At 40.9% G+C, this 20,179-nt stretch overlaps 1 protein-coding gene and 1 long non-coding RNA gene across 2 annotated transcripts in view; one reads left to right on the top strand and one right to left on the bottom strand.

Moving 5' to 3' along the window:
- CDH23 (cadherin related 23) overlaps positions 1-20,179 on the bottom strand; it is a 622,327-nt gene that overhangs the window by 131,473 nt on the left and 470,675 nt on the right. Inside the window, exon 28 of the mRNA XM_072995232.2 lies at positions 723-783. Coding sequence (XP_072851333.2) covers positions 723-783 — 61 coding nt within the window. The remainder of the gene's footprint in view (positions 1-722; positions 784-20,179) is intronic.
- Positions 6,947-19,452, top strand: LOC144588303 (uncharacterized). Its single transcript, XR_013543803.1, has 2 exons — positions 6,947-7,188; positions 18,936-19,452. It is a non-coding gene; the product is annotated as an uncharacterized LOC144588303 (long non-coding RNA).

The raw sequence follows: 20,179 nt of genomic DNA, 5'->3' as shown, positions 1-20,179 counted from the left end.
AACTCTTCATGACCCCATGGACCAGAGCACGTCAGGCCCTCCTGTCTTCCACTGCCTCCCAGAGTTTGGTCAAATTCATGTTGGTCTTCTCTCTTAGCTTCTATCTAAACGTCCTATTGACTACGGTCAAAATGTACATCTCCATGGCATTAAATTTCTCTTATCAGATACTCTTGCCAATGCAGTAGATTTTCTTAGAAACAAGTTCCATTATCAATGGAACTTCCATTTCAGTGAACTGATCATGACCTCAGAGTATTACCTTAGAACAGTGGTGTCAAACTGTGGCCCTCCAGATGGTTCTTGGACTTCAACTCCCAGAAATCCTGGCCAGCAGAGGTGGTGCTGAAGGCTTCTGGGAGCTGTAGGCTAAGAACATCTGGAGGGCCACAGTTTGACACCACTGCCTTAGAATGTTAAGTGTTAGAATATGTTGATGCAGTGTAATCAATTTCTGCAGTACACTTGATCTTGACAGTTATGAGGAAAGAATTGAGTTTATTGACATCACAAGGGGAAAAACTATTGTAACTGAATTACAGTGAGAATCACATACAGGATATCAAAAGTGGAGTTTCAATAGAATTTATGTCTTCCAATAATTAAGCTTAAAATATGGGATTAAAAATCATATTAAATTACAGTGTCTGGTTGCCTTATTTCTTGCACAATAATTACAAAAACTAAAACTATCTAAAACATATGGGAATATCTCTGCTTACCCTTGACAATCCTGTACCATACACGGCCATTTATACCTTCATCTGCATCTGTGGCCTTTACCTTTGAACAACAAAAGGAAGGGAGGAATTTATTAATTTATTTAGAATATTTTTACCCCATTTTTTGTCTTAAAAAGGACCCAAGGTGGCTTGCATTATTGAAAGTCAATACTGAAAGCTGAAAACAATGGGTATAAAAGGCAACTTACACCATTAAAAGACAAGATTAAAGCTTAAAATCATAAGTATACAAATATAAATGGCACTTAGAGAAATGGAAAACACAAGTAATACTAAAAATCCAGTCAAGGTAGTAATGTGTAACAATCCACCTAAAAATCACACTCAGATAGTAGTCATTGAGGGAAGCCTTGCCTGAAGAGAAAGGACTTTGCCTGCTTGTGGAAGGACAGCAAAGATGGGGCCAGCCTGGCCTCCCATGGGAGGGAGTTCCAGAGTCTGGGAGCAGCAACAGAGAAGGCCCTCTCCTGTATCTCCATCAGATGCACCTGTGAAGGTGGTGGGACCAAGAGAAAGGCCTCTCCTGATGATCTTAACACCTGAGCCGGTTCATAATGGGAGATATGGTATTTGAGACAGCTTGGACCCAGGCCTTTTAGGGCTTTATAGGATAAAGCCAGCGCTTCAAATTGTGTTTGATAATTGACTGGCAGTCAGTGGAGCTGCTGTAACAGGGGGATTATGTGATCCCTGCAACCAGTCCCAGTCAACAACCTGTATTCCTAATTTGCATACTGTAGCATTGTTAACATTCCTAATTTGCATACTGTAACAAACAATCCCTTGGAAGTATAAGTATTTATTTCAAAGGTTTGTATCTCACTCTCAGTTTCTAAAGATACAACCTTTCCAAAGATGATGCAGAACTCTTCAGAAAAGTAGCAGAAGAATTACATAGCAGCAAAGACTGGAGTTCAGGTGTCTGCTCAAAGTAGCCTTTGAATTAAATACTTCTAGAGTGTTTTGAAGTGAAAAAAATTAACATTGGATTTAAGGGGGGAAAATTTGGCTTGAATATATTAAAGAACAGTTTTCTTCTTTTTAGCCCCCATGTTCCAGGTAGGAGAATTTAAGGAAAAGCAACCCATTATCTAACAAAAAGTGCCCCTGGTCCAGATCAAACCCTAAACTCCTCAGCCTCATGGTGCAGTGGTTAAACTGCAATACTACAGCCAAAACTCAGCTTGTGGCCTGGGTTCAATCCGAGGTAGCTGGCTGGAGGTTCACTCAGCTTTCCATCCTTCCAAGACTGGTAAATTGTGTACCCAGCTTGCCAAAGTGGCGGGGTCATGGTGCAATGTGTAACCTGCATAATTATTGTAAACTGCTCAGAGAGTACTTTAAGCAGTACTTTAAGTATACAAGCAGCACACTTCGCTTTGATTACTTATATGTAAAAAGAATGTGAGGTTAAAAATGCTACAAATATTATGTAATATGTAGTTTAGCTTCAGGGCTGTCTGTACAGAATCTGCCTGAGGAATTATTCTGGCAATAGTGTAACTGTATAAACTGTAGCCACAAAAAGTCGTTAATTCATGAATTGCTGCTTGAATTCCTAGGCACGTGACTAGTGAGTGACCAGAAATGTGATCTGGCAATTTATAGCCAAATCTATGCAATTGTTAGTTATCCTGGTCACATTCAGTTTCTGGCCCATTTCAGCTAAGCACACTTTCTCATATTTGCCAACATCCTGTTCCTTGATGTGGTTAATTGCACTAGAGCAGGCCCATTGAATCACTGGGGATTTAGTGAATCATCTCCTCCATAAGTTCAATAGATTAAAATGGTCCATCTCTTACTGCATCTTACTATTCTTATATTCTGCTGGTCTCCAAGTTGCAGGGATGACCTGTAAGACATTTTTTCAGAGCTGTCACAAAGCAGCGAATTAAAACTAAATTTGCTTCTGCAAACTTATATGTTAGTTATCTTCCATCAAGTTGTTTCCCTCTTATGGAACCCTAGGAATGAATAAATTCAAACAAAGGCAGTCCTGCTTAGGTATTGCATACTAAGTGCTGTGGTTTCTTTTACTGAGGGAGCGACCAGATAGGTATTTGTCCCACCGTTTGTGCCATGCTCCTTACTGTTCCTTCTGATATTTGTCAACTATGTGAGTACTAATAGAGTACTCACTATAGATTGGGGACTAGAACCGATCGTTCCATATGAGTGTGCAGTAAACAGTATCTGTGGGGTGCTTGTTCCAAGGCTCCTCCCCACAGATGTCTGAAACCACAGATAGTAGCAAACTGTTTCACTACTATCTGTGTGGGTGGGGAGGGTAAGAGGAAGAGGTGAGCGCATGTGGGCACGCTTATACACTTCTGGCCGGGTTGCAACAGTGGTGACAGTGGACAATTTAAACCACAGATGCACAGCTCCGCAGATACAGGGATCCTACTGTATTTTGTTTGACTAACAGAACTTGCTGAGTTTTTTTTAATCTTTGCCAATTGTTTCCTCATCATATGTCTGACATACTGCCCCAGTTTAATCATTTTAGCTTTTAGTGACAGTTTAGGGTTGATTTGATCTAGGATGTATTTCCTTGTAAATGGATGAATCTACATATCATGAGTAGAACAGGGCTGCCACAAAAACTGTAGTTCCCCACGACATATTCTACTTCTTTGTAATATGTAATATAACTAAAAACAAACACAGCCCATTCCCCTGCACTACTTCATAGGCAGATGGTACATAATGGACAAAATGATTACACCACAAATTGGGTAAATAGTGCTGCACATGATGGAGGAGTGGAAGGCAAGAATTTGACATGGGACGTTGTTGTTGGTTGTTACACAGGTCTGCTCTGAATGTGTACAGAGACAGAAAAGGGATGGGTTGCTAAGCTATATAGTACAAGCAGACCATAGTACTGTAGTGTCTTCACTGCTAAACACCCCACTGCAGCTTTGGAGATTGCTAGCTGAATGCACAGAAGTGACTTCTGTATCCAGCTGCCAATCCTTCATGTAATGGTCAAAGGGGAACTTATTCAGGCCAATGATGTGAATTTCTCCCTGTGAGAATTCCATTTCCAGCATTACAAAGTGCTGCCAGCCAAATAGAGAAACAACTGTGTGTTTGGTTGAGGGTGCTTCCTTAGTAACGTTTGACGCTCCCATCCAGTGACAAGGGGCATACACAAATCTAGCAATTGTCCCTTTCTCTTTACCTTCAAGCATGTAATGCATAGGGATAGTTAAGGAACTGCGTTTTAGTTCAGATGTCTGTCAAGCGTCCTGCTGGTAGTGGCTCTAAAGTAAGATAATGCAAGTGATGTACAAAGAACAGGCAAGCCAGGATAGTTGGGCACCTACAATTCAGGACAGCTCAAGAATTACTAGACTCAAGCAAGTTATTATCTGCCTAAAATGCCTCTGAAGCCACTGATGGCCAGACATCACTACCAGAAATCAACTCAAAATCTGACATCCTATTTGCATAACTTGTTCTATGTTTCAGGACAAAATCTGTAAGAAGACATTGCCAGAAATACAGTAAATGGAAACAACTCATGGATACCATCTGGTGTTCTTATTGGTTATTACACGTCTCTTTTCCTCATGCACCATTGGTGAGATTGTGGCATTATATATGAATCTGAGAGCACAGGTACACATGGGAAAAACAATGTGTTGAATCAGGTTTAGCATATTTGAAGCCAGTTTTTTAAAAGGAGAATACAAAGTGCATATGGAAGCGTGATTTTTTTTATTTTTTATTTTTGGCCTGGGAAGCATGTTGTTTTGGGTGGAAAACGAAGCATTTTACTCAGCTGTGAGAGGATCATTGTTTATTTATTTATTTAATTTACTTTAAATCAGTTTTGAAACTGATTTGTTTTTTTATAGTTTTGGCATACTGTGGGTGTAAATTGTGTCTGCCACTCGTTGTGCTTTCTGTGCTTCCTCTCCTTCTTCACTGTGTGTGTGTGTGTGTCTCTGTGTGTCTGTGTCCATCTCTGTGTGTGCCCACCCACACATTGTATATCAACTGATATATACAATTCACAAATGGATTGAGTTTCCCCAAGAGGGTGCACACACCAACCCCAAACCCACTACCACATGACTTTAAGCCAGGGGTCTCAAACATGCGGCCTGGGGGCCATTTGCGGGCCCCCAGATGATAGTTTGTGGCCCTCACCTTGCCTGCCCCCCCAAAGTGCGCAAACATCCTCTGCTGTCAAGAGTTTTAAAAAAGCCTTGCCTCGCTCGCCGGCTCTCTCCCAAGACAGCACCTCTTGCACCCTCCATCCAGAACTGCAGCCTGCCAGCCAGCCCGCCTGTCTGTCGGCTAAGGAAACTCCTGGGCGGCTTCTTCGGGCTCTTGCTCCGCTTGGCGGAAAATCTGATGCGGCCCAGCCTCACCTAGATTCTGCCTCTAGCGGCCCCCAGGTAAAATGAGTTTAAAACCCCTGCTTAAGCTGAATAAAAAAACCCAGATCCATCACTCCATTTATTTCAATAGTTTAGCCACACCCTTCGGATGTTTTAGTTGTTATAGCTACAACAGAAACATGTGACATCAAGCTCCGGAAGGCTGTGACAGCAGAATAAAACTCTAGCACATTCTACCCAAACAATCAGATTTCAAGTTTGTCTCTGGAGGTAAAATGCATTTGTGCTCTTTAAGGACTAATCTAACTAAGCATCAGAAGGTTGGCCACTAGGTGATGAATTGGCCATATCATTTATGAACACAATGACCATATGAAGTAGCTGCAAACTACATTGGTGGAGGGACTACTCAGACCCATGAAGTCACGGATCTTCATATCTTACTTATTTCTCAGGCATATGGGGGAGGGTAACTAAGAATAAAATTACCAATATCTTATTGCCTAATTGCAGAGTGGAAGAACAACTGCATAAGCATCCTTCCAGCTCCAACAGGCTCCCCAGTGTTTGCCTGTTCCTGCATTGCTTGTGAAATCAGCTTGCTGGCATGGGTGCAGGGCTCTTATTTGATTGCCCTCCTGCTCACAAGATGAAAATCCTACTTAAAACTGCCGAAGTATCTTTTAAAAGGGTACAGTGTTGCACACCTATTGACTAAATTGAACACTTAAGAGAGCCTGAATTTTATTTCTCTCTCTCTCCCTCCCTCTCTCCCCCTCTCCCTCTCTCTGTGTGTGTAGGAGATGATGCACCGTAGTTGTGGGAAAGTGTGAAAGTTTAGCACTAAATGAGAAACTGAAATTCAAAGCCAAAGGTCGGACCCATACAAGCAATCCTGACCAGCCTGTTCTAAGGGATTCTTGTTTGAGGACAATGGAAATCTCAGCTGATTTCTAGTTTTCTTTTGTTTCCCTCTGATCATGGCCATGCTGGCTGAGACCTCATCTCATTTCTTTCTGATAACTCCCACAAAGTTTTCTCTTGGCCTTTGTCACTTATATGTTCAAACTCTTGAGACTGTCATATGCGTGAAACAGATTTAACAACACTAAAGAATGCAGGGCAGGTAGTTAACAGCACCTAATTCAAAGAAAGGGAACGTAAACAGAAAATAGTATGTGAAGGCCCATCTTGCCACTCAGTTGAGTTCTTCCTTCTTCAGTCATGAAAACTTCACTGCACACAACACACACTATTTCTTTATTATCAGTTTTTATGGGCCTGATGTGAGGATTGTCTGAAACAGAGGCACACAAAAGATAAGAGAATGATATGGAAGACAGGTTTAAAGACGGCAAATGAGAAAGTGTTTGGAGATGCAGACGATAGGCAAAATGTGTGTGTGTGTGTGTGTGTGTGTGTGTGAGAGAGAGAGAGAGAGAGAGAGAGAGAGAGAGAGAGAGAGAGAGAGAGAGAGAGAGAGAGAGAGAGAATAAACCTGAGTCTCTCCTCTTTCTGGCTTCCCCCTTCCCCCAATGCTGGTCCCAAATCGACTGCTGAGTAAGTTGAAGGCTGGCATTCAGTGAATAGACTTCAGTGACCAGACCGTACCATTTAAACTTTCAGAAGGGGATGAAACAACTGCTCAAGGTAAAGAATCTTGATTCACTACAGGTTCCTCTGTCACAAGCAATTTCCTCTAAAAACACACACACCATGAAATGCACAATGCTCAGAGCGCCTGCTGCTTTGGATGCTGTAGAGCCCTCAAATGTTTGCTGCTGGCACCTCTTAGGTTACTTTCCTTATGTTTTCCCTCTTCCCACCGGCCTCCGCCCACACCCTACTTTCCCCTTCACCCCTCCCCCAAGTTGTCAGGGGCTGGAAGACAACAGAGGCTACACAAGGGTCCAGGGGATGAAGAACTGAGGGGGGGAAAATACCCTCTTAAAAGCTGTGGGTCTGGGCTGAGGCTACAAGGAAAGAAGCTGTAGGAAAGTAAAGTTGTCCAAGAAAGATAACATGGGCACCCCATAACTTAAGAAACTTCCCTGCACTTTTCCCCAGGGACAACTTCTCAGAAAAAGGTGAGTACATTTAGAGGCATTCATTCTGTTTGTCTGTTTTACCTTTGCTGTTTTGATTCCAGAAACCTTCTATTATTATTATTATTATTATTATTATTATTATTATTATTATTATTATTATTATTATTATTATTATTATTATTATTATTATTATTATTATTATTATTATTATTATTATCATCATCATCATCATCATCATCATCATCATCATCATCATCATCATCATCATTATTATTATTATTATTATTATTATTATTATTATTATTATTATTATTATTATTATTATTATTATTATTATTATTATTATTATTATTATTATTATTATTATTATTATTAAAGTGTGAGTGGATTTAGCTTTCACTTAATGGAGAAGTATCAAATTCACCTGGGATGCTACAAGAAGGATAAGTTCCTAAGCTGAGAACATAACAGAATCCTGTACCTTTTCATAGGTACAGGATGCAGATTTGTTTTTTTAAATGGATGTTGCATTAAAAGGAGGAAAGTACCACTGGCTCTTTGTCTAAGCAAAACAAGCAAGTTCCTTAAGATCTGCTGTATATAAAGAACAGTTCCGAGTATCCATCACAGGTAAGGTAGTAATCAGAAAACGGCTGCAGTCCACTTACATGTTGTCAGACAAAGATTCCAAGAAGCATAACCACTTATATGTCTACTTTTATTTTCATCAGATCATTTATGCATCAAAGTGCACATCAGGAGTTTTTTCCTCAGAAACATGTGTTGTTCAAATTCTGAACAACTTAAAAAGGCATCAGTGTGTATTCACATACCTCTTCTAAAATTAAGGATACATTTTAAGTCTTTCCCCCATGCTTTCTCAAGGAAAGGGCAACAGGGCCCCCAAATTTGCTAACTGTTATTCTAATGAAAAAATATTACAAGGTGTTAGTTGAGTACAAAATATTGTTATCTGCATTCACTCCGTTAGCAGATGAACTCAATGAATTTATTGAGGCACTTCTGATTGCATCAATTAACCAGGTATCCCAAACTCTCTCTCTCTCTCTCTCTCTCTCTCTGTAGATGCATTACCAATGGGGGCTGAGTAGGGGGAACTTTCTCAGAGGAAAGAAAGAAGGGCTTAATACTGAAGTGACATTTAAGTAAGATAAATGATCTTAAGAAGTGATATGTGAGTGCTATGAACAAGTCAAATGACATCTTGATACAGCATCATGGGGGAAATGAATGGGATCTGAGTACATTTAACCTCAAGGCTTGTAATTTGCCATATTTCATGTCATACTAAATGAGACACTACTCAGTGTAAGATTTCCAGCAAATGTCAAAGCTGACACATAGCTTGGAAGTAAGAGGTTGTAGGCAACACAACTACCAGTAACCAGTTACATTTTGGGGTAAGGAGTGTGTAACCATTTAAAATTACATTTCAAAGGCAAAGAAACAAATGGGGACACTTTCACTTTATTTGTCTAATGAGTAATGGTTTATAGTTACTTTTAAATGTCACTGTAAAGCATATTTAGAGGTGTTTTGATAAGTAATTTTCACACCACTCTCTTATCAATCCTATGTTATTTTAAAAATAATAGAAAAAGAAAAAAGCAATGGAAAATGTGACAGGCAATGGAATAATTAACTCTTAAACACTGTAATGGCTGATGACAACAAATTACTTTTCAAACACTATAAAAATTAATGGAAATGAACTGCTTCTTTAAAAAATAAACTTTCCAACCTCTGGAATGGCAGTGCTATGCTTGATTAACCTTGCATGACTGACAACATAAATGGGATTTGACAGAATTACTTCTGTCCCTTGCCTTTAAGCAGTTATATATTGGGGAAGCAGCTAATAAAGTCACCTTATATAATATTATAACAATTTTATATATATTGTTACAATATTATATTGGTAGTAGGCATCCTTCAGTCTTGAAAGACTATGGCAACGTGCTCTGCATGGAGGACTTGGAACAGTGGTTAGTGTGGTTGAGGAGGCCAACTCGAGAGTGACAATCTCTTCCACATTGAAGACAAATCCAATCTGTCCCCTGTCCAGCTCCCTGGTTTTGCTGCTTTTGTGACTTCCTCTTTGCCTTGGCCTGCTGGACAAGGGTCTCTTCAAATTGGGAGAGGCCGTGATGCAACGCCTGCCTCCAGGCTGAACGCTCAGATGTCAGAGTTTCCCATCTGTTGAGGTCTATTCCTAACAGCTTCAGATCCCGCTTGCAGATATCCTTGTATCGCAGCTGTGGTCTCCCTCTGGGGCGATTTCCCTGCACTAATTCTCCATACAGGAGATCCTTTGGAATCCGACCATCAGCCATTCTCACGACGTGCCCAAGCCAGCATAGATGTCGCTGTTTCAGTAATGTATGCATGCTGAAAATTCCAGCTCATTCTAGGACTACTCTATTTGGAACTTTGTCCTGTCAGGTGATACCAAAAATCCGTCAGATGCAACACATATGGAAGGTGTTCCGCTTCCTCTCCTGCCGTGCACAAAGGGTCCAGGACTCACTTCAGTATAGGAGTGTGCTCAGGACACGGCCTCTGTAGACCTGGATCTTGGTATGTGTCGTCAGCTTCTTATTGAGCCATACTCTCTTTGTGAGTCTAGAGAACATGGTTGCTGCTTTGCCAATGCGTTTATCCAGCTCGACATATAGAGAGACGGTGTCAGAGATGGTTGAGCCAAGGTACACAAAGTCATGAACAACCTCCAATTCTTGTGTGGAGATGGTAATAGAGGGAGGTGAGTCCACACCCTGGCCCATGACTTGTGTTTTCTTCAGGCTGATTGTTAGTCCAAAGTCTTGGCAGGCCTTGCTGAAACGATTCATGAGTTGTTGGAGGTCTTCGGCAGAGTGGGCAACAATGGCTGCATCATCTGAGAAGAGGAAGTCCCGCATGCATTTCAGTTGGACTTTGGTCTTTGCTCTCAGTCTAGAGAGATTAAAGAGCTTTCCGTCTGATCTAGTCTGGAGATAGACACCTTCTGTTGCAGTTCCAAAGGCATGCTTCAGCATGACAGCAAAGAAAATCCCAAAAAGGGTTGGTGCAAGAACACAGCCCTGTTTCACTCCGCTTCGGATGTCAAAGGGATCTGAAGTTGAGCCGTCAAAAACTACAGTGCCTTTCATTCCATCATGGAAGGACCTGATGATGTTAAGGAGACGAGGTGGACATCCAGTCTTGGGAAGCATTTTGAAAAGGCCATCCCTGCTAACCAAGTCAAATGCTTTTGTAAGGTCTATGAAGGCCACTAAGAGTGGCTGTTGTTCTTCCCTGCATTTCTCCTGCAACTGTTGGAGGGAGAATACCATGGCAGTGGTGGATCTATTAGCTCGAAATCCATACTGTGATTTTGGATAGACTCTGTCTGCAAGCACCTGGAGCCTCTTCAGCACAACATGGGCAAGCAGCTTCCCTACAACGCTAAGAAGAGAGATGCCACAGTAGTTATTGCAGTCGCCCCTGTCTCCTTTGTTCTTGTACAATGTGACAATGTTTGCATCCTTCATGTCCTGTGGTACGCCACCTTCCCTCCAGCAGAGACAAAAGACTTCATACAGTTCAGTGGTGATGATCTCCTTACAGCATTTCAGCACTTCAACAGGGATGTTGTCTCTTCCAGGTGCCTTGCCGGAGGCGAGGGAATCCAAGGCCACTTTTATTTCTGCTAAAGTTGGTTTGCTGTCCAGCTCTTCCAAGACAAGCAGGCACTCAATGTTATTTAATGCTTCTTCGGTTGCTACATTCTCTCTGGAATATAGCTCAGAGTAGTGCTGTACCCAGCGTTCCATCTGCTGTGCTCGGTCCTGGATGAGCACACCTGTAGCAGACTTCAAGGGAGCAGATTTCTTCTGTATTGGACCTAAGGCCTGCTTGATACCGTCATACATTCCTTTGATGTTACCTGTGTCCGCTGCTATCTGGATCTGAGAGCAGAGCTGAAGCCAATAATCTTTGGAGTATCTCCTGGCAGCCTGTTGGACTTGGCTACGAGCAGTTCAAAGAACTTGCAAGTTGTACTCGCTAGGACAGGCTTTGTATGCTGCTAGAACTCTTCTCTTATCCTCGATGACTGGCATAGCGCCTCCAAGTGGGCTTCGAAGCAGTCAGCCATCTTTTTGGTCTTCTTGCCAAAGGTGGACAAGGCAGTGTTATACACAGCGTTCTTGAAATGTTCCCATCGTTCAGGTGCCTTTACATTAGCTGGACCTGGAAGGGTTTCCTCAAGTGCTTGGGCAAATTCCTTCACTTTTCTTTGATTGCGAGTCTTGCTGATGTCAATACATGGTCTTCCTTCCTTTTTCGTGTGATACAATCTCTTTGTTCACAGTTTTACTCTACTACACACCAGGGAGTGATCAGTATCGCAATCAGCACACTGGTAACTGCGTGTGATCGTAATACTAGGAAGTATATTATAGAGGATGACTTTATTAGCTGCTTCCCCGATAGCTTCTGTCATCATTCACAATTGCTTTGTTAGCATTCATCTCAAGTGTCAATCCTGAGAAGCCATTCAAAACTGGGCTTGTTTAAGATTAAATTATCACGAATGTCTCAATAATGGAAGTACAGACATATTGTGGTTTCAGTTCACAGATTTTAAGGTACCTTTCATCTGTGATAAGCATCTCTGTTTTGCTAAGAGAATAATAATGGTAGTGATCATCCAGTACACCTCTACAATATTATTATTTCTAGCCACTCATTATTTTTATCATGACTGCTAGAAACTTGATGTGTAAGAAGGACAGAACTATATTCAGTTGAAGTGCTTTCTCAAAAGCTATCCCCCCTCCCCCCGAAAATTCTTTAAAGCTGCAGCGGCCATTCTTGTCATGATTAAAGAGCCCTTAGGGGCTTGAAGGAAGAAAGTCATATGGCCAATTTCCCCACATCCGAAAATGCTGCACATGGAGTACTGGTTTTCAGCATATATTGGTTTGATGGTAGCCAAGTATGGAGGCACAGAGTATGAGCTGGCTAAGATTTGAGAGCCTTTTAAAATGGTTGCCATGTCTCCAGATAGCTACATAAAGTGTGCCAAATCAGGAGCAATCCAGATTTCCACTCACCTCTGTACAGAAAACACTCACCTCTGTACAGAAAACAAAAAGCCTCTGTGTGTGTGTGTGTGTGTGTGTGTGTGTGTGTGTGTGTGTGTGTGTGTGTGTGTGTGTGTGTGTGTAAAATAAATTGCCTCCTGGACTATTTCCATGTGAAAGCATGCTCTATAATGCTGTTCCTGTACCACTACTTCCCATCTGCTGTGTATGAACTGTTGAGGGTGACTGCACTGGAAGCCAGTTGATGTATACATCAGGCTATTGTTTATGAAGGTGATGTTCTTGTGGTTTGGTTGCTGTCTGAGGACACCGAGGAGGTATTTTAAATTACTGTAATATGCACTACATTGGGTGGTCTTTGGGTTGTGTTACTCAGGTATAGCTAGCGTAAAATATGATGCTTTGTCATGCTTAGTGCTGCTCCTTGATTTTCATGGTTTGTTGCAATGTGTGTATTTCATATTTCAATTTTAATTTGGGTTGGATGTATTTTATTGTTCTTGAGGTCATTTCAAACACTCATTGAGTAGAAAGGCAACTGAGAAATAATTTAGAAAGACCAAAAATGTTGCTGTTTTCTCTGCAGTGGTAGGGACTTCAGAGCTAGAAACACAGGGATGGATTAATCAGACATATGCATGAATAACTATTTATTCCTTTAACTCTTCCTAAATCCTTTTGTTTATCTGTGTTCCATGCTCCAGCTTTTGTACGCCGCATAGAAGTTCTACCAATTTTTCTGTATCCTTCAGCCTCTTGTATTGGTTATCCTGAGTCCCCCTTGCTTTTCACCTATGCTTCTACTTCCATTGCAATTCTTCTGTACACTGCAGTGCAGCAAATAACTACCTGTTGCTACCTTTCACTTCAGTAAACTGAAAGTTGGGTTAGGTACAAACAATAATCTACCTTGTGCTTTGAGTTTATCCAGTCATGAAGAAATGAGTGCATGAGTTGATAAACGGAAGTACCAACAGACATTGCCACTGGCACTAAGAAAATCAAAGAGCTGTGAGAAGAATACCTGGAACATTTTAGCAAGTCCTTGGCTTCAATCACTGTTCTGTAAAAATTGATAAAAAGAGCATATGCTGCCACCTTTTGATACCATTTCTGTAAAATACATAATGCTTACTAAATAAGAACCTTACAAAAGACTAAAAAGATAGTGCAAATGAAAAACAAGATCTTTTCACCAGGTAGGATGAGACAAGATGAAATATTTCATTAAGAAAAGAGTAATTTGCAACAGAAATACATTGCTTCAAAGAAAGAGCTTCTGGAGCCAATTTTCATAATTCATATCAAATGGTTGATTAAATGCTTTTTACACCCTTAAAAGCATCAAACCAAGAAAAACAATTTTCTGACACCTAAAAGCTACCTGCTCGTACCCACCTATCCTTTAAAAAGGCAAGACAAAAGCAAATTTCGGGGGGGGTGGGTGGACTCTCCAACTCAAATGATATCATAAAATAATTTCTAAACCAAGTAATGCAACTGAGTGAACAAAATATTACAACTGAATAGGTCCGAATTCATCATAAAATACAGGGGCACCTTTTAGTTGTCAAACATTGGACAGAAGCCTATATGGCTTGAGGTCAGGCTATCTGAAGGACCACAGATGTGATCCCCTCTGGCTCTTAAGATCTTCAAGGGAGAACCTTCTCTTGGTCTCACTGCCTTCACAGGGTGTTCTCAGTGACTACTTCCAGATTGTGGAATGTCCCTAGGAAGGCTAGGTCCTTCACAGAGAGGGGAATAGCTTTTTTTAGATAGGTTTTTAACAGCTGAATTTGTCAATAAATGGTTTTTGATTTGGGGGTACTAGACATTATTAATGCTGCTGTTTTTATGTGTTTCTTGTGTTTTAATATTTTTTAAAAAAACTGGTTTAAACTAATTGATTTAATATTATTATATGTTTACATTTTTCAAAAAAAATGAATAGCTTAGTATGTTTCCAGTTGAATTGTCTTTTTAATAATTTGTGAACTGACTGCACTCCCTTCACTGGAAAAAGTGGTATAAAAAGGAAACAAGCAAGTAAGCAAACAATATATAGTATCTATACCGCATACAGATGTGAAATTGCTCTCAAGCAGTTTTCACTGTTTTCTTTCCATCTGTTACATCTTTCCACCAGTGAGTGTATCCTGCGCATGGCGAAGTATGCAGCTGCCAGCTGGAAACATCACACAAATCGATTCTTCAGTTTGGACTTAACAACCGTGCAAAGCTGATAGGATTCTGGTTGTCAAAATAAACAAACTACTATATATTCTGTTGAACCTCATGAAGTAGGGTGCAGGCCATAAAAGCATATGCCAATGTGAGAGTGCCTTGGGTCCCACCTCCTGAGAGCCCGGTAGCCAATGAGTCCCTAGACAATAATTCCAGCATGGAAGTCTGAACCACAAAAGCTTTTATCAGTTTAATAGAACTTGCATCCACTGCCCAGTCTCCTTTGTCTGCCTATCAGCCTTATAATAAATGGAAAATGCTAGGTGTGATGGCAATTAGGCAACAATTTTTCCAGTGTGTGCATGACTACTTCCTTGACCAAGGGAAGCTGAGGAGTGCAGTGATTCCTCAGCAGTGCAGGTAAACTTACTTGCATGATTCCAACGATTCTGGCCCATATGGCTGAAGAAGATGCTAAAGAATCCTCTAATCAGATTTGAAGATTCTGAATAGAAGCTAATCTGATTAAATTGCCTGTTCACATGCAATGGGTGGTGACATCTGTGTGTTTATTCAAGTCATGTATTATTCACCAACCTCAGCACAGATTAATTAATTGCTTTGCCATATCTGTCCATGCATTAAATCACTCAGTGATGATTTCCTACCTGTTTGGTCAATATCCAGCATCAAATAAAAACCATCCAAAGTTTTTTTTTTATAAAGACAGTGGCTTAAAATGATTACTTTAAAATACAAAGTTGGTTAAATTATAACATTTATATGGTTCCTGAAGTACCTGGATATGATGATGGTTTGGTTGGACAGACAGTTCAAACATGTGAACATGAATTACTAAGTGAATTATTCTGATTGCATGGAATCCTTGCTGCTGGAAGCATGTGGTAATACACACAAGGAGGGGTGCTTGTTAGTCCCACCCACTCTGTCATGACTTTCATCACATGGAAGTGACATTCTGAAGGATGGGAGGGACTTTTGTGCTCATGTAAGCTCTCTTTGTTTGCTGAACTACCTTTTTTGTGTGTGAGAGAGACTGTGGTCTGGCACCTAGAAAGAGCAGCTTCCCGCCTTTGACTGATACTTTTCTGTAATTAAACCAATGGTGGTGGAGGAGGGCTAGAGCATTCCCATCATCATGTGTGCTCTCTGCACATGCTCAGAGCAAATGAACAGGATTGGAGGGTCTCCTTATTGGAACTCCACATTATTTGGTTTGGGCTGAGGCCTGCAAAGCGGCAATCCACATAAGTGGCTCTCACTAGCTGAAGCCATTCCATGGGGCTATAACCTCTGGATCATTTCCAACAATTTTTGTTTGATGCCCATGGCCTAAGAATATTCAGGTATAAAACCAGTTATTAATCGATTAATTACTCTCTTTTTTTAAATCTTGGAGCAACTACAAAGGGAGAGCTTCCTTGGAAACTTTTGCTTTTAAAACCCAGCAGAAATAAGGTTGGGAAAGTCATCTGCTCATTTTGACATACTGTATATCTATATCTAGATCTATCCACAGGTTTTTCCAATCAAGAATTCATATGCCCTACAGGTAACAATGATACATATATTGTGTCATTCTGAAGAAAATGTGAGCTAGAGATTGTTGTGTACTGCAAGTTTTCACATTTTCCCCCAAACATTTTTTAGAAAGAATGGGCACTCTTAGGCTGCAACTGCACTGGAAGCCAAATCTGAGTGATTCAGCTTTGCTGTGGCTTGATTTGCATCCTGTTTTACGCTTCTGTGTAAAGTAGGTGATCACAGAGAGACTGTGGATTGTTTCAGTGCCAGTGCCCACACTGGCCCCTCAATCTCACGAGGCTGCTCCATGTCATAGCCCAGCTCCCTTTGATCCTGCCTTCTGCAGATCCTCAGCTCTCCTTGTATGGTTGATTGTAAAGCCAGTGGGCTGTTTAAAGTGTTGCAAGGCAGAAGGAGAACGGAACCCTTTTACAAAGTTCTTCATAACATACAAACACATATACGCATACTGCAGAAAGATAATACAGTGGGATCTCCTCTATTCATGAGATCAATATCCATTGACTAACCTATCCACTGCCTGAAAATACCAAATAAGAAACCTCAGAGATACATATTTATACATACTTCCAGGCTGTATTTACCAGAACACATCCCTTTGTGGATACTGCAGTCCTACTGTATTCTGCCATAGTTCATTTTGAGTTATTTCTATTTCATGTCCCTTTTTATCTCTCTTTTTTTTGTCTGTGCAGAGGTTATCTAGCATTAAACTAGTATAACCATGTACAGTGATCTAAACTCAGTAGTTTGTTTAAAAAATAATTTTAAAAAATTAAGAAAACTTGGGGGCAAGACTGCTGGGGTGGGTGTTCCCATTGTCCAAAACACTGGTTCTTAACCTTGGGTTACTCCGGAGTTTTGGACTGCAACTCCCAGAAGCCTTCACCACCAACTGTCCTGACTGGGGTTTCTGGGAGTTGCAGTTCAAAAGCATCCGAGTAACAAAGGTTAAGAACCACTGGTCCAAAACATCACACCCAACTCGGTACATCACCAGAATACCGTCCATAATCACTCCCCCATCCTTTTGGGAAAAACTAATTCCATTCAAATCATTCCAGCTTGAAAAAAAATTCCCAATGTCAAGGAAGGGGGGGAACTCCATGTCAGGAAAAAAAGGGCTGTACTGATTTGAATTGGCTTTTATATCATGAGATCAGTTAAAAAAATAAACAAATTCATCCATTTTACACAAGCAAGAAATTGCACTGACCAGAGAGTTGCAGCATTACTTAGCACTATATCACGGCTGCATCATATCCAAACTAAGCAAGTCTAAGAAACAAATATGGGTAAACGGTCATTGTAAATATTAATGTAAATATGACAGAGCAGCACATGCATGTAAACTTGTGTGAATTTAAGATATAATTTTACCATGTTATAATAAAATCCTAATCGCAGATCATTTTATTGTGGATTCCGTTTTATTGGAATGCACTCTGGTGTAGAACACAACAACAACTCATTTGTCTCACATTTTCTCCTTGTATCTTCCTCCACTGTGAGTAACCAAAAATTAATCAGCAGATCTGACATTTAAGAAAGTCCTTTCTATACTCAGAACCACAGCAGGGACAGCCCCAGACATTTAAAAATCCATGCCAAAGACCATATTTCTTCAGGAGGTGCTGTAGTGTAATAGACTTAATACTTAATTTTCCCCTGCTGCTTTGCCATTATAAGAGCTCAGTATAAATACATAGTTTTTCTAGTTTGACGGACTGTGATCAGAAACACACAAACAGAAGGATATGTCAGTGGTTCTGAAAGTATGGTGTAGGTCTTCCCTAAGGCATGGTTGTCTGTGCAGAAATTATTAAAATCAAGCTGTTAATTGTGTAAGAGTGCACATGTCATTTACTGTACACCTAACAAAATTAAAGCAATATTCTGATTCCCCATTTTATATCTAATAAAAACTTCTCCAGAGCTATGCAACTCCTATTAATTCATCTCTGTGGTTCAGCATTACTCTCTAGAGATTAGAAACTAAAGTTGTAATCCAAGTTACCTGGGGATATGTCCCTGAGAATTCACTGAGATTTACTTCAGGGGAGACACACCCAGGATGTTTGCACTGTAGGACATTAATTCCTCAAAGGTGATCTGGGCCTTTTTGATGGAAGGTTGTTAGGCCGCATTAACTTGCCAGACTGGAAATAACACAGCAGAAGGACATAAAGGAGCATCATTACTTGTAGAGATGGGATTGGCACTTGGCTCCTGAATTAAACAGTACAATCTGAGCTCAAAGATTGGCTGTAGTAGGTATGGAGTTGGCAGAAGCCCTTCTGCCAGCAAAAATGCCCTTGTGCTGTCACAGCCTCATTGTGCTGACTGGTTTCACGGATCTGCTGCTGGTACAACTGTAGTGCTGGCTAATATCAGCCCTGCAAAAGAGCCTGAAAAGTTGCAGCGCAGACAAAGAGAAGGAGAAGATAAGTTACACCAGTTCTAAAGCTCCTTAGGTTGGGGACACAGCCACTATCCATTAACGTTAGATCAAAGGTTCCCCAGGCTAGGAAAATTTGGATTCAGTGCAGTATTAACTGACCTAATGTTAGCTTATCGGGTCAGCCATCTTGGCTAGTTAGGACTATGCCCACTCACAATAGGTAAAACATTTAGCATTGTATTATTGAGGGAAGAGCTCCTGTATTTATCATTCTGTGGAGGTTTGGAAGCATTCCTTCTTTGGACTACCTTTGGACTACAATTCCCAAGATCCTCTAGCCAGAATGGCCACTGAGCTAGGCGGATTCTGGGGCTCGTAGTCCAAAAAAGTGATTTTCCCAAGCTCTGATTTTGTATGGTCTTTTTGATATCCCTAGTGGTCTTACACAGATGGTCACAGGTTCTCCTCTCAAATGAGTCAATGGCTACAACTCCCTGATTTGTCTTCCTGTTTGTGTCTTGTAGGTAAGATGAGCACAACAGACACAGTAAATTGGACCTCTCCATCTCCCAATGTGCTTGCATTTCTTAATGCTACCACCACTGAGCTGGTCTTGCTGAGCTCTGAACCAACTGGAGAGAAGCCTGAGTCTTTGCCTATCGTCATTGCTCTCATCTTCATATTCCTCCTCCTGGCCACCTGCCTCATCTTTGTCACTCTATGCAAGCCACCAGCTCTAGACCAGTCCTTCCATAGGCCACATGAGTGTATGCCTTACCACCCTGAGGATGCCAGTGAGCCTCGACTCACCCTCTGGAAGCGTCTCGGCTCACTAAGGCATTCCATACGCAGCGTGAAGCGCAGCCGTCCCATCTCTCAAGCCCATGAAACTTGTTTGAGGAAAGCCCCTTTCAACCAGGACTGGAGCATCATGGAGTCAACTGAAATGTGACTTAGCTAAATGTGTGCTTGTTATAATGAAGAAGCAAATAAGCATTTTTAACAGAGCTAGACCTCTGTAATATACAAATGGGCAGTTGATACCCTTGTCCATCTGGTTGTATTTATACCTACAGACATCCACTATTACTCTTAGTTCTTTTGCCAAAGACAAGTGAAATGCTCCCAAATCATTTGTCTGATGAATGAAAATGAATAAGGCTCTTCTGACATGACTTATAGACAATAATCATTGATTCCAGAGCTTTAATCAATACTAGCTAGACAAAATGGAGGGCTATTTCACACAATCAATTCTGAGGACCTTCCTGAACCATCATCGCATTACGAAAACCGTAGGTTAATATTAGACGCTGTATGATGGTCTAGGAAGTTACTTTTCAGTGACAACAGGATGTTATCTCAGACCTTAGAGATTTGCTTTTAAAAAGCAATTACTTATAGTTGAAGATGTTCTTCTCATTCTAGGGGACTGGAATGCTAAAGTAGGGAGCCAAGAGATAAAAGGAACAACAGGGAAGTTTGGCCTTGGAGTTCAGAACGAAGCAGGACAAAGGATAATAGAGTTTTGTCAAGAGAATAAGCTGGTCATCACAAACACTCTTTTTCAACAACACAAGAGGCAACTCTATACATGGAAATCACCAGATGGGCAATATCGAAATCAGATTGATTATATTCTCTGCAGCCAAAGATGGAGAAGCTCTATACAGTCAGCAAAAACAAGACCTGGAGCTGACTGCGGCTCTAATCATCAGCTTCTCGTAGCAAAATTCAAGCTTAGACTGAAGAGAGTAGGAAAAACCAC

The sequence above is a fragment of the Pogona vitticeps genome, chromosome 3, assembly GCF_051106095.1.
Source record: "Pogona vitticeps strain Pit_001003342236 chromosome 3, PviZW2.1, whole genome shotgun sequence".
Lineage (NCBI taxonomy): Eukaryota > Metazoa > Chordata > Lepidosauria > Squamata > Agamidae > Pogona > Pogona vitticeps.
The sequence above is the reverse complement of the archived record's forward strand: the minus strand, read 5'-3'. Positions and strand labels throughout refer to the sequence as shown.